Source organism: Festucalex cinctus, chromosome 17 (assembly GCF_051991245.1).
Source record: "Festucalex cinctus isolate MCC-2025b chromosome 17, RoL_Fcin_1.0, whole genome shotgun sequence".
Taxonomy (NCBI): Eukaryota; Metazoa; Chordata; class Actinopteri; order Syngnathiformes; family Syngnathidae; genus Festucalex; species Festucalex cinctus.
In genome coordinates, this window is record NC_135427.1 from 17,726,481 (window position 1) to 17,740,521 (window position 14,041).

Below are 14,041 nucleotides of genomic sequence, written 5' to 3' on the forward strand. Positions count from 1 at the left end.
GTGACATGATGACGACATATTGCGGCCGTTTTCATATCGTGATATCATGATATTGCCGGTACCGTTACATCCCTAATGAATAACGTGCAGCTGCTCATCATCGATTCCTTCAAGCGGACAAGATGACGATTCGGACGACTCAAGCGAGGCTATTTGATGACGACATTTTATTTCACAACTTTTTTTGGTTTTTCCTTCCCGAAGGTGACGTTAAATCCTTTGGATCTCAAAGAGTCGGATGTCGGTGTCGTACCAGACGGGAGGATCCAGGTTGCTACGACGACCAGAAAAACAAGTCAGGGCCTGGCCTCGTCATCCAAACAAAACAAAACGTTGAAAACAAAAGCTAGTGTCACCGCAGGTAGACGACGCCCCAGGTGTGCGTGTGGAACCACGAGGACGTGACGGCGTTGACTTGGTACTTGCGGATGAGGATGGGGTGCGGCACCGGCAGCAGGCCCACCAGAGTCCCGTGCTGGAGGAACTTCAGGATCTCAGACTCGTCCGTCAGACCCCTGAACAAACAAACAAACAAAAAAACATTTTGTTGTCAGCAAGGCAATGCAATAAAAAGTGCAACTTTGGCGCCATCTTGTGGCTAAAGGGTCGAAGTGCGTGTTACTTGTCAATGCAGATCTTCTCCACTTGAGGCACCAAAACCTGCAGAAGTCGCATGATGGTCTGCAGAGGAAGTTTGGACTTCCACGACTGCACCTAAAAATCACAAATTGCTAAATTGCTAATGAGTATTAATTGTGCATGGAAAAACAATAAAGTTACCGCATAAATTATGGATAAAATATCAACATTTTACTGCTGTAAAATGGCTGAATGAGTCAAGCATCTCTTTTAAAAAGTACAATATGTGTTCATTTTGCTAACAACAAACGACTTCATTCGATAAATTGCTCAAAGCAAACGGCAACTGACCCAGTCCGGCGTGGCGCTCCAGGCCGATGAGGCGGACGGCAACGAAGCGGACGGCGACGAAGTGGACGGCGACGAGGCGGCGCCAGTGGCGGGCAGGCGAGTGGCCGCTTCACTTTCTGTCTGCGTGTCCTGTCAACAAAACACATGATTGTCGTGATCATCATTATTTTTGAGGAATGATGGCGGTCCGCTTTCTTGTCTGTGGCGGAATTTCGGACCTCGTGGTCTCGCTCCGAGTTGGACTCGGTGTCGCTGGCCCCGCCCACAACGCTGCACTCAGCGGCGGTATTTGGGGAGTCCAAAAGCGCCACCGCGTCGCCGCCGGTTCCAGACTTTTCGCCGACGTTGTGGATCCCTGAAGCAAAAGAGGTCAGAGGTCATGATATCGCCGTTACTGTTACATCCCTATCAAGGCTACTACATAAGCATAGAGCGGGTTTTCCATACGGGTGCGGTGCAGATCTGGCGCATCTTCGGGGGCGCCGGCTTGGGCCGACTCGTCCTGTTGGGGTCTCGACCAGAACTCCGCGTCACCACAGGAAGTGCCGGCGCTCTTTTTCTTCTTCTTCTTCTTGTGAAGCAGAGCCTTGCGGATGGCATCGGCGTCGGCCTGGAGGTTGGCCAGCTGCTGGAATAGGCTCCGCCTCCGGATCAGCGAGTACACCAGGTTGGTGTTCCCTGCCAGGAGGACGACAACGATGACTAAATGGGTTGGGGTCACTGATCTGTATGTATAACCGGATAAGCCGATAGCCCATATGAGCCCGTGCAAGCCGTTGAAGTCACAGGGCGGCCATCTTGCTACTCCCATCTCACAAGCATACTAGACTGTATCAACAGACGGTACAGATGAGACATATACAGCTTGTAGGCAATTACTAAATTAAGCAATTACTAAAAATAAGGCCAGAGGCGGGGTGGGGGGTTTCTGCCGCATAGGATGGTCACCATTTTTGTTTTCTATTTATTATTATTTATTAGATTTGGTAGAGGCATCTTTTGTTGAATTAGTTATACTGTAATTCTTTAAAATTAAAGCAAAAATATCCAAGTTTCTTCCTGTACTAAACATCATGAAGCATATAATTTATACATGTATTTAAGGCAAGTAGTAAAATGTCTGAAGTCCTCTTGTTTATGTTTAATACTTTTAAAAGACATTATAAAGGATACTGTTTCTATTAAAGCACTGTCTCAAATTTGTCCAGTTTGGATCCTGTAGCTGTATGGGATGGTATGGCGAGAAACGTTTCTTGGGAGTTGCAATATGGCGGCCTGGCCACCTTTCAAAAGTCTTGGCCGATCGGCTATCCAGTCATACATATAGATCAGTGGTTTGGGGTCCTGTTGTGCGCGAGATGTCAATGAGGGTGTTTCTGACCGTCAAACTGGTACTGGATGAGGTTGTTGAAAACCTCCAGCAGGAAGAAGACCAGCTGGTGGTTGCGCGGGGCCGAGAACAGGAACCAGGGCCAGGAGAAAACCTCCAGCAGGTGCAGAAGCTTGTTGGCCGACACCATGGACAAACTCTTCAGGTACGGAGAAACTACAACAAACAAGCGGCGCAAATGGCGGGCAAATGACAGACGTGCGACGCCAAAAAAATGGTCGCTCACCGTTGACGATGATGGTGAGCAGGCAGTCGAAGAGCGGCTGCAGGCGCCGATGTCCGCACGTCATCATCCGGTGGAAGACCTGCAGAGGGACATCGCGAGCGCTCAAAGTTTGCCGCCTGTATCGTCGGTGTTTGGCGACGTTTACCACAATGAGCAGGTCGGCATGCGTCCCGCTGAACACGGGAACGTCCATGGGCACGCGCAGCGTGAAGGGTTTGTTGAGGCGCACGCCAAAGTTCCTCTCGCCACTCAGCAGCAACAGGATGAAAACGCCCATGTGGACCAGGCCCGTGCCGGCTGACGCAAGACATGAGAACTGTAAACGGGACTCTGGAGGCGGGGTCAGGGGTCGGTCGAGCCACTCACAGGGATCGGCGCGGGCTTCGTTGAGGAAGAACAAGATGGGGACCAGAACGTCCAGAACGTCGCTGCTCTTCAGCACGAAGAAGAGGAATTTCTGGACAAGCGTTAGCATTAGCATTAGCACAACAATTTCCCTTAGGGTTAATCTTTAATATTACCATTCCCCGTATTTACGGAGCATGTGCATATCCCTTAGGGTTAGTATTAGCATTAGAGTTAGAATTAGCATTTCCCTTAGAGTTAGCTTTAATATTACCATTCCCCGTATTTAGGGAGCACTTGCGTATCCCTTAGGGTTAGCATTAGCGTTAGCATTAACATTACAATTTCCTTTAGAGTTAGGTTTAGTATTTCCATTTCCCGTATTTAGGGTGCATGAACATATCCCTTAGGGTTAGCATTAGCATTAGCATGACCAATACCTTCAGGGTTAGTAAAGTAGTGCCTTGAGATACGAGTGCCTAGATTTTTAGCATCAGCATTAGTGTTACGTTAGCATCAGTAATAGGGTTAGCATTTGTGGTAATGTTAGCAATCACTCTAGTGTTAGCATTAGCATTTACATGAGGTCAGTGTATCTCAACCCCTATCCAGCCTGTTTTCCATGTCTCCCTCAGCCAACACAGGTGTTTCACGCCATCAGCTAATCAACAAGCTCTGCACAGAAGTCCGATAACGATCCTCAGCTGTGCAGGCTGAGGGAGACGTGGAAAACCGGCTGGACTGGGGTACTCGAGGACCAAGGTTGAACTTGAACCCACTGCATTAGATTATTAGCATTAGCATCAGGGTTAGTGTTAGTGGGACCGGACCCGTCGCCATGGGCGGGCCTTGGGGGTCCGTGCCCGCCCTGTCAGTCAGCCGTGCCCGCCTTAGCAAGATGACTCACCAAGTATTCGTCCTATCAGTCACGTAAACTTGCGTCTTCTGTTTTAAGTAATACCTCCTTTCAAGTTTGGCTGTGATTGACAACTAAGCAAGCCAATGACAATCAGGATCAGGAGGGATGGGGTGGGTGGGGCGGGGGGGAGACGCGCGCTCTGCAGACGTGCCTTAGCCAAATCTACTTCCGGGTAGATAGTGCGCATTTGCCGGCTGGCGCTGGGACAAAGACTGAGCAGTGAGCAGTCGTGCCGCTTTAATGGGAGCCACCAAACGCCAAACCTCGATCCAGGATGACACAGTTGATATCAATGGGAATCCTGAGTCCACTGGTTACGTTTACAAGTGAGTGTCAAACTTTTATTTTAATTAGTCAAGCCACACAGCACGGATGAATTGTAGCAATACACAGTATGCTGTTAACAGACCCAAGCAGTCACACATACACAACAACAACTAAGGAGCATAAAATTATTTATCACTAAAGCAGTTGCAGTACAATGTGAGTTGAATTCTCTTTTTTTATTGCCAAGTTTGTTCAAGTTGATGACTGTCACTAAGTTCTAATTAAAAAACAGCACTTTACACATCCTTTTGGATTGATATTCTGCTTAGTTTTTCACTGAACCCATATGTTGTTTCTGTATATCATCGACATAACTCAACCTTATTTCTAAATCACTTTAAAACAGCCATTGCTGCATACAAAGTGCTGTGCATGGAATAGAAATTAGTCTTTTAGTAGACACAAGTGAAATAAAATAACTAGTGCTGTCAAACGATTAAAATTTTTAATCTGATTAATCATACTTTTTAATTTTGATTAATCACGATTATTCAGCTAAATTACTTGCTTAATATAAAATAAATACAAAATACCGTAATATTTTGACATGAACGCATTTTATTATCTGAATGTCATTTGCAAACATTGATTAAATGCATGTACGCAATTGCATGCATGCGTGTATTGTTCAAAACGTAACAGCATCATATCAATTGGGTGCAATTAAGCAATTATTAATTAAACGGAAATTACTTTTGTTTTATCTAAAGTCCCGTTGGGGTGTTTTTAAAGCGAAATTTACCACCGAGCATACCAACTGGAGTTACTCCGCTCATTTTGGAACAACAGGCGTAGGAAATGCCGTGCATTGATCTAATCACGGACCTGCGCAGCCTTCAATGTAACCATCTGCGGTTACGTTCAAGGCTCAAGTGCGGTAAAAAAAAAAAATAGTGCGATTAATCTGCGTTAATACGTGATTAATGCGACATTTTTCTGTGATTAATTAATCTATTAACGCTTTAACTTTGACAGCCCTAAAAATAACACAAAATAAAATTAATTCGAGTAAATATAAGTAAATAAGTATACACGCAAATAAAATACTAAAAAAAAAAAATCTTTATAAGTATATAAATAAAATAACACAAAATACAGAAGGCACCATAAAAAAAAGTAAAATGATGTGAAGTCTCATGCTGAGTCAAAGATCAAAGAATAGAGATGTCTGGCAAAAATGAAAGGAAATTTTGTCCATATCGTACAGCCCTAATCCAACACGCAAATGAAGGCAACTGCTAGCCAATTTCAGATCGAAGGGGCTGTGTCACAGAGTCATTCATTCGGACATAGTTGTTTACAGAAGTGAAGAGTGGATTTGTTTCAAATGAACTTGTGAGTTGAATAAATGCAAAATGAACTACACATTTTTTTTTCAGTTTGTCTTTGAGATTTCAGAATGAACTGCCGCTTTTAAGTGACAGAAAATATTTCTGAACACTTTTGCAGTTGTCACAATGCCGCTGTTCAACCTGATGAACATTAGATTTATGTTGATAAAGTGTGCCCCCCCAAAAAAAGGTAATGCCCCCCCTACAATTTCTTTCTGGTGACGGGTCTGAGTGGGACTAGCCACAATCTTCACACGGACATTCAAGATGAACTGAGCGAGCAGTGTCTGGGATAGTATGGGATGGATAACGATAAAAATGAATGACTATTCTAAATAATGTATATGATTGATGCGTTGGAGTAATGGGTCGATGGGGACGGGTCTCGAATAAGCTTCGGCTTCTACCCGCCAGCCCTTCTTTCGGATGTCAATGTTGCAAATGATGTGATGTGATTGATGTAAACTGTAATGTGTCCGAAAGGAAAAAATGAATAAACTAAACTAAACTAGTGTTACCATTCCAGTTAGCTTAGCATTAACATTAGCATCACCTTGTTAAAGTCACAGAGTTTCCAGAAGAGAACAAGGAGCTCCTGGTGGAAGGTGATCTTCTTGGCCGAGTTGGGCAGGTACGTCTGCGCCAGAGGATTGTTGAGGAGCCGACTCACACCTTTCAGGATGAAGTTCAAGTCCTCAAAGACAAAAAACAAAACAAAACAAAATAAAGTAAGAAAACCGTGCGTGCGATGATCAACGCAAATCTCACCTCTTCTCGGTGGATCCTGGACAGGAAGTTGACAAACTGGTTCTCGGGACCACCCGACTGCAGAAGGAAAGATGGTGGCAAAAACATTTGTTTGTTTTCACGATTGATCGAGAGAGAGAGAAGAAGAAAAAAAAAAAAAAAAAAAACTTTGGCTGTATTATTATTATTATTATTATTATTATTATTATTATTAATTAAATTATAATTAATTAACTATTATTAAAGTATTAAATAATAAAACATTACATTATAAATAACTGTATTATTACTTTATTATTATTAAATTATAATGAATTAAATTATAATTAACTGTATTTTATTATTATCATAGATCATAATGAATTAAATTAGAATTAGTTAATGTATTATTATTATTATTATTATTATATTAATTAAATTATAAGTGACTATTATTATTTTTATATATTATAATTAAATTATAATTAACTGTATTATTATATATTATAATTAGAATTAAAGTATTATTTATTATTATATATTATGAATTAAAATTAACTGTATTATTTTCTTATTATTATTAATAAAATTAGAATTAACTGTATTATTATATATTATAATTATAATTGAACTGTATTTTTATTATTATTATAATAAAGTAAATTATAATTAATAACTATTATTATTATTATCATTATTATTACTATATAATATAATGAATTAAATTATAATTAATGGTATTATTATTATTATTAATGAATTTAATTATAATTGTATTATTATATATTATAATGAATTAAATTATAACGAATTACTGTATTATTATAATTATAATTAATTAAACTGTATTATTTCTTTTATATTATTCTAATGAATTAAATTATAATTAATTAGCTGTATTATTATTATTATTGTTATGACGACTCAAGCTGAATTTCAATCTTTTCCAAGTGGAAAGATTAGAAAGCGATTCCCAACACGGCGCCGGCGTCATCCTCACGTCTGTCTTGTCCTCGACCCCGACGGTGGCTTGGCGCTGCTCCAGCGCCACCACCAGGACCTGAAGCGCTTGTTCCACCAGCAGCCGGCGCTGGTCCGACAACAGCAGGTGGTCGTATGGGAGGCCCCATCCCGAAGGCTCGTAGGCGCACACCACGTTCAGCAGGGACGTGAACAGCGGCAGCGCGTGTCTGCCAAACAACCTCACTCATGGTCATGCACACATGGAATGAATGCTCATGCAGGGTTAGCATGCACGTGCGCGCTAACCTGTTGTCGGCGGAGCAGAAGAAGAGCACCCACGGGTTGCGTCGACGCTCGGCTGGCGCCAGGTAAAGCGCCTCGGAAAAGCACGTCAGCAGCAGCTTGAGAAGCTCCGTCCTCGAAACGCAAGCACAAAAAACACGCCATTGACGCAAAAAAAAACAAAAAACGACGTCGAGGGGACCAATTCGGGCGGGGCCTCGCTCACCTGTTGCTGTCGTGGGCGGAGTTGAGTGGCGGCGCCTGGGAGAAGCCCACGCCCGCCTCCCAGATCAACTCGCAGCTGTCCACGCCGTCCGCGCCAAATTCCTGTTGGCCGAGAAGGCTCGCTGTTAGCTGTTAGCATCACGACTTCATAGATTACACATGACAACACCATTTTTTTCTTGACATGTTTTGAACTTATTTTTAGGTATGGAATCCAAAACTGATGTCAGTTTTTCTCAGTCATGTCAAGTTTTTTGAGCTTTGGGTTCCCAATTTTCTGAAAAAAAATATGAAAACAATGTGTACTGTATTGTCATTGCTTCTATGCTAGCTTTGGAGGGGATTGATGCCTCCTGGGCTCTTCGTGTGTTTACTCAGGTTGTCGAGTCTCTCCCGCCCGCTAGTCAAACATAACCGCTACTTACTGACTGTGCTGACTACAGAAGGCACAAATGCGATAGCCGCTAAAGCTAACAAGCAGTTTAGTGGCGTGAGCAAACAAACACACGCCTTGTTAGCTTTAGCCGCAGGGCTAACACAAAATCAACAGTGAGAAACGGCAAAAGAAACCATTAGCCTAGCTTCTGGAGCGCAGCAATGTTATTTTTAGTTCACTAAAACGAAGGAAAAAAACTACAACTAAAATTCAAAAAATAATTTTGTTAAAATAAAAAAAAAATAAAAATGAAAACTAACTGAAACTACATTTTGTGTTTACAAAACTAACTACAATTAACTATAACAATAGCAAAAATGTGCTTTGTTTTCATCTTTGGTAATGATTTTAAATATGATTATAAGTACATTTATTTTGATATTAACAGAAGTGGTGTCATCGAGCAGCAGCCAATAGAAAAGCACCTTCAGATGATGTCGTTCCCATGTTTTTTTTTTTTAAATATTGCGCTTAATACACATTAAAAAAAACTAATACTGAAACTAACTAAAACTAAGGATTTATTAAATTACTAAAACTAATAAAAAACTAATAGCCACCATGAAAACTAAAACTAAATAAAAAAAAATTGAAATAAAAATGAAAAATTCCAAAACCATGATTTTCCTAGACCATTTTTAAATATTGTGCACAATAATACACATAAAAAAAACTAAAACTAACTAAAACTAAGCATTTATTAAATAATTAAAACTAACACAAAACTAACATAGCCACCATGAAAACTAAGACTAACTTAAAAAAAAATGGAAATAAAAATGAAAAATTCCAAAACCATTATTTTCCTAGAGCGTTTTTTAAATATTGTGCACAGTAATACACATAAAAAAAACTAATACTGAAACTAACTAAAACTAAGCATTTATTAAATAACTAAAACTAATAAGAAACTAACATAGACACCATAAAAACTAAAACTAACTAAATAAAAATGAAAAATTCCAAAACCATGATTTTCCTAGACCATTTTTAAATATTGTGCACAATAATACACATAAAAAAACTAAAACTAACTAAAACTAAGCATTTATTAAATAATTAAAACTAACACAAAACTAACATAGCCACCATGAAAACTAAAACTTAAAAAAAAAAAAAAAACGAAATAAAAATGAAAAATTCCAAAACCATTATTTTCCTAGAGCGTTTTTTAAATATTGTGCACAATAATACACATTAAAAAAAAACTAATACTGAAACTAACTAAAACTAAGCATTTATTAAATAACTAAAACTAATAAGAAACTAACATAGCCACCATAAAAACTAAAACTAACTTAATAAAAATGAAAAATTCCAAAACTATGATCTCCCAGGAACGCAGTGCATTGTGGGTAACGGAAGACGACTCGCCTGCCCGCCACGTTTCCGTCCCTGAACGGTGAAGTCGGGACAGAAGAGCAGGTCGGCGACGGCCAGGAGGAGCGACTCGGCCAGGGGTCGACCCCCGTCGGGGCCCTCGTCGCCCAGGTTGTCGTCGTCGTCGTCCTGGCAACGCTGCTGCAAACAGGAAGTGGAACACAAACGAGAGGCCGGGATTGGCCAACTGCAACGTTTTGACGTGATCAGGAAGAGTTCATTGGTACAAAAATCGGATTCAGATGACGCTTCTTTGTGGGGGCGTGGGGGGGGGTCGTACCTGTTTGCGCGCGGCGGGCAGGCCGGCCCACAGGAAGCCTCGCCAGTCGGCGTCCTCGAAGACGAACGGCAGCACGCGTGTCAGCAGACGCGCGCAGTTCAGTACGGCCGCGCGCTCGCGCTCCGACGGGCAGCCGCCCGCCGCCGCACGCGACACTCTCTCCACCACCTGACACAAAACAGGAAGTGAGGTCACACGTATTGCCCGTGGTAACGAGCACACGACCACTGATCTATACATATATATGACGGGATTACTAGCTCATAGGCCAAGACTTTTGAGATCATGAGGCCGCCATATTGCTCCTCCCATGAAGCTATCAGATATGTTTACAGTATTCAAATTGGAGAACATTTGAGACAGCACTGAGCCATAAAAGTAAAAGGGGGTCTTCAAAGCAGCACATACCGTCGACTTCTTTTTTTTTTTTACTTTTTAAAAAATACCCCGCCTCCAACCTTCTAACTGCCTACGAGTTGTACATGTCTCATCTGTACATATCCTGTATAGTTGATACAGTAGTGTGCTCATGAGGTGGGAGGAGCAAGATGGCCGGCCTGTGATTTCAACGGCTTGCACGGGCGCGTACGGGCTATCCAGTCATACAAATATAGGTCAGTGCGCATGACCCATTCATCAGCAGATATTAGCGCTTTTATGATTGGCAAGAAAAAAAAACATGCTTTCATTCATGATGTATTTTTGAAATTGTCCGATTAATCGGTGAATTAGAATTTTCTTTGGCCTCCAAAACATCGGGGGTCATCATGGCAAGCCGCTAACATGCTCGCACCTTGTAGCACAAGGTTGCCAAGTTGGACGGCGACTCCTCCCTCAGCGCTCGGATCTCGGCCGCCGGAACCAAGGCGAAGATGTCCTGGACCGACATGGACGGCCCCGCCCATAACTGCTCCCAGAAGACATCATCCGACGCTTCTACGGGCTACACACAAGACAGAAGATAATTGGCTCGTTAGCGGACATGTTAGTTCCTCAAATGTCCATCAACGAGACCAGTTGGCCGCCTCACGGCACAATTCCAATGCTTGATTTTCCCCCCCGAGAAAAAATATGGAGGGAAAAAATAATAATTATATATATATATATATATATATATATATATATATATATATATATATATATATATATATATAAAGAGCAAAAAATATACACATACATAAATAAATACATTTGTATTTAATTTTTTAATTATTTTTTTATTTTCACTTTTAGTCATTTAGTCATTTATTTATTGATTTATTTTTTTATTTGGTCAGTTTTGGTCCTCCATATATCAAGTCTTCGACAGGTCTCGGGAGAATCGTTTCCCTCACGATTGGAGAAATGCAACATCTCAGTCATCAATGATCAAAGTGAAATTGTTTTGATCACCGATTAATTGTTAAAAGGAACTTGTTGAACAAAAAATAAATAAAAAATAAAGGTCCAAATCTTCCAATTTCATCCTTTCAACAGGAAATCTTCAATTTTCGCCATCCTCCAAGGAAGCAGACTGATTCTTTGTGTTGAATCCGAATGAAACTTCAGCAAACATTTTACTTTGCATTTTAGCCGATTTTCAAACCAGTCCTTGAATGATAATTCAGTCATGTTTATGCGTTTTCTGCACTGTCAATTTCAAATACAGGGAGTCGTCGAATTAAGGAGCACTTTGTGGCTCTCACTTTGCTTTATCTATCCTTCCCTCCTTCCTCTTTTTAGTTTTTCCTCTGGTCTCTTGAGATCTCGCTAAATTTGCTGATATTTAGAGGCTTCCGGGGTTGGCGTAAGACTTTGATTTTGTAACCATGGGGAAGGCAGGAAGTGTTTGGTCGGTGCTGGATTTCACTTTGATTTATCTTTCTTTTCTCTTTATTTTTTTCTGACCTTTTCTCTGGTCTCCTTACCATTTAAACCTCACGACTCTGGCAAGATTCTGAAGTACCTGGTTAAGGCGAAGGGTAATGGGATATTTATAAGGCTTTAGGTGAATTAATGAGTATAAATTTATACGTATTTGCACGCACACGCACGCACGCGCACGCACGCAAACGCACACACACACACACAAAATAAAAAAATAAATAAAATTTAAAAAAAGAGCAATGATGATAAGACGTTGAATCGGTAAGACTACCGAATGAACAATTCTGAGCTCTTTTAGAAAAAAGAAAAGAAAAAAAAAAGAAAGAATTAAGGAGCACTTGACATTTCGACTTGCCAATGGTTATGCCCGCTCCGCCATTTTGGCCCCGTCCGCCTTTTTGGCTCCTGGACCGCAGTATTTTTCCCTTCATCCACTACTTAGCTAACTTTAAAGCAAAAAACAAACAAACAAAAAAAAAAAAAAAAAAAAAAAACACTTAGCTAACTTAGCTAGTGCTAGCTCTTGTGCTCTTGGAGGATTTTTGGCTTTTTCGGCCATGGCAAGTACAGCATCTTATTTATTTATTTATTTAAATGTATTTTAGATTTTTTTTTTTAATGCAAATTATTTTTGATTTAAATACCGACTTTAATGGGGAAATTGTACTTAAGTCAAAATTCATCAATTACATCGCTAGCGCAGCAACGGAACTCCGACGTAACTCGAGGACTCCCTGTAAGACAGGGGTGGCGAGATCCGGTCCTCGAGGGCCGCAGTCCTGCTGGTTTTGGATATTTCCCTTCTTCAACACAGCTGATTCATGATCAGCTCATCAGCAAACTCTGCAGAAACCTGATAACGAGCCTGTTAATTGGAATCAGCTGCACTTCGAGTAGGGAAATCTGCAAAACTTGCAGGACACCGGCCCTCGAGGACCGCAGTTTGCCACCCCTGCTGTAAGACGAGCGTGTGCTGGTCACGTGGGGATGCGTAAAGTTTGTAACAGTCGATTGACTTGCGCCTGTCAATCAAAATACTTGATCAAATGTGGTGTTGGACAGGTGCAAGTTAGTCACTTGTCCGATGTTTTGCTTGCCAAACAAGACCGCTTTGTTGGCCCCCCCCAAAAAAGTGTGTCGTTGTGCGTGTTTGTCGTGCCAGCTGTTGGCGTCCTGTGCCCGGTAAAGTCCGGTGTGTTTGTCTGACCTGACCTGAGTGGTGCTGGTGAGCTGGATCACAGCCTTCCTGAAGTGAAGTTTGCTGTCGCCGCTCCCCATTGTCTGTCTCGGCGGTGTCGGTTCGGACGCAGGTGGCTTCTTGCAGCAACTGGCAGCAGGTCTGCTGATGAGAAGGCGGCGTTCAGGGCCCGCTCGGACTCTAGACGACTCTCTCTCTCTCTCTCTCTCTCTCTCTCTCTCTCTCTCTCTCTGTCTCTGTCTGTCTGTCTCACTCTCTCTCTCTCTCTCTCTCTCTCTCTCTCTCTGTCTCTCTCTCTCTGTCTGTCTGTCTGTCTGTCTGTCTCTCTCTCTCTCTCTCTCTCTCTCTCTCTCTCTCTCTCTCTCTCTCTCTCTCTCTCTCTCTCTCTCTCTCTCTCTCGGAAGCACGATGACAAACACTTCACGATCCATCGTGAACCTCTTATCCTCACTCATGTGCCCTTAAAACGTCTATGTATAAATATAAATGTATATTCTACACGTTGAAAACATATCACATTTGGAAAGCGTTCATCAACACAGCTTCCGAAATAACTTTAGTCATCTAAACTCCGATCGCCCACGAAAGCAGCACCATCCCCCGAGCAGGATCTTAGCTGGAAGACTTCCGGAATCCAAAAGTTTATATATATACACTCCTGATCAAAATCTTAAGACCAGTTAAAAAATTGCAAGAATTTGCATTTTCCACTGTTGTATCTTAAGAAGGTTCTAAGTAGAGTTTCAGAATGCAAAAAGAAGAAATGGGAACAAGAGACCAAATATTTTGAGCAGGCAATTTATTGAAAATAACAATTGAACTGAAATAGGCTGTTCATCAGCTGATCAAAAGTTTAAGACCACATCCTTTAAAAGCCCAAATCTGTGCAAAAATTTGGATTCCATGTCATTTTCTGTCAAGTAATCACACTGTCAAGACCTTTTGATGGGAAAAGCAAAAAAAACTCACTGCCTTCGAAAGTGGCAGGATTGTTGAGCTGCATAGACAAGCCCTCTCACAACGTGCTATCGCTGCTGAGGTTGGACGCAGTAAGACAGTCATTTTGCATTTCTTAAAAGATCCTGAGGTTTATGGATCAAAAAAATCAAGTGGTAGACCCAAAAAAATCTCACCGGCACCGAGCCGGAGGATCCGAATGGCTGCCCATCAAGAGACGGGGCGATGCTCATCCCAAATTAAGGCCATTTCTGGTGCTG

At 41.6% G+C, this 14,041-nt stretch overlaps 1 protein-coding gene across 1 annotated transcript; it reads right to left on the reverse strand.

Moving 5' to 3' along the window:
- Positions 1 to 132: 132 nt before the first annotated feature.
- Positions 133 to 12,968, reverse strand: hid1b (HID1 domain containing b). Its single transcript, XM_077502765.1, has 19 exons — positions 12,839 to 12,968; positions 10,554 to 10,703; positions 9,761 to 9,928; positions 9,475 to 9,621; positions 7,666 to 7,766; positions 7,464 to 7,574; positions 7,195 to 7,384; positions 6,237 to 6,293; positions 6,022 to 6,162; positions 2,913 to 3,003; positions 2,692 to 2,843; positions 2,547 to 2,625; positions 2,312 to 2,476; positions 1,378 to 1,608; positions 1,149 to 1,285; positions 931 to 1,059; positions 623 to 714; positions 357 to 515; positions 133 to 274 (listed from the first exon to the last, which is right to left on the reverse strand). Exons 1-19 carry the CDS (start codon positions 12,902 to 12,904, stop codon positions 211 to 213), a joined length of 2,430 nt encoding a protein of 809 aa, XP_077358891.1. The 5' UTR covers positions 12,905 to 12,968; the 3' UTR covers positions 133 to 210.
- Between the last annotated feature and the right edge of the window lie 1,073 nt (positions 12,969 to 14,041).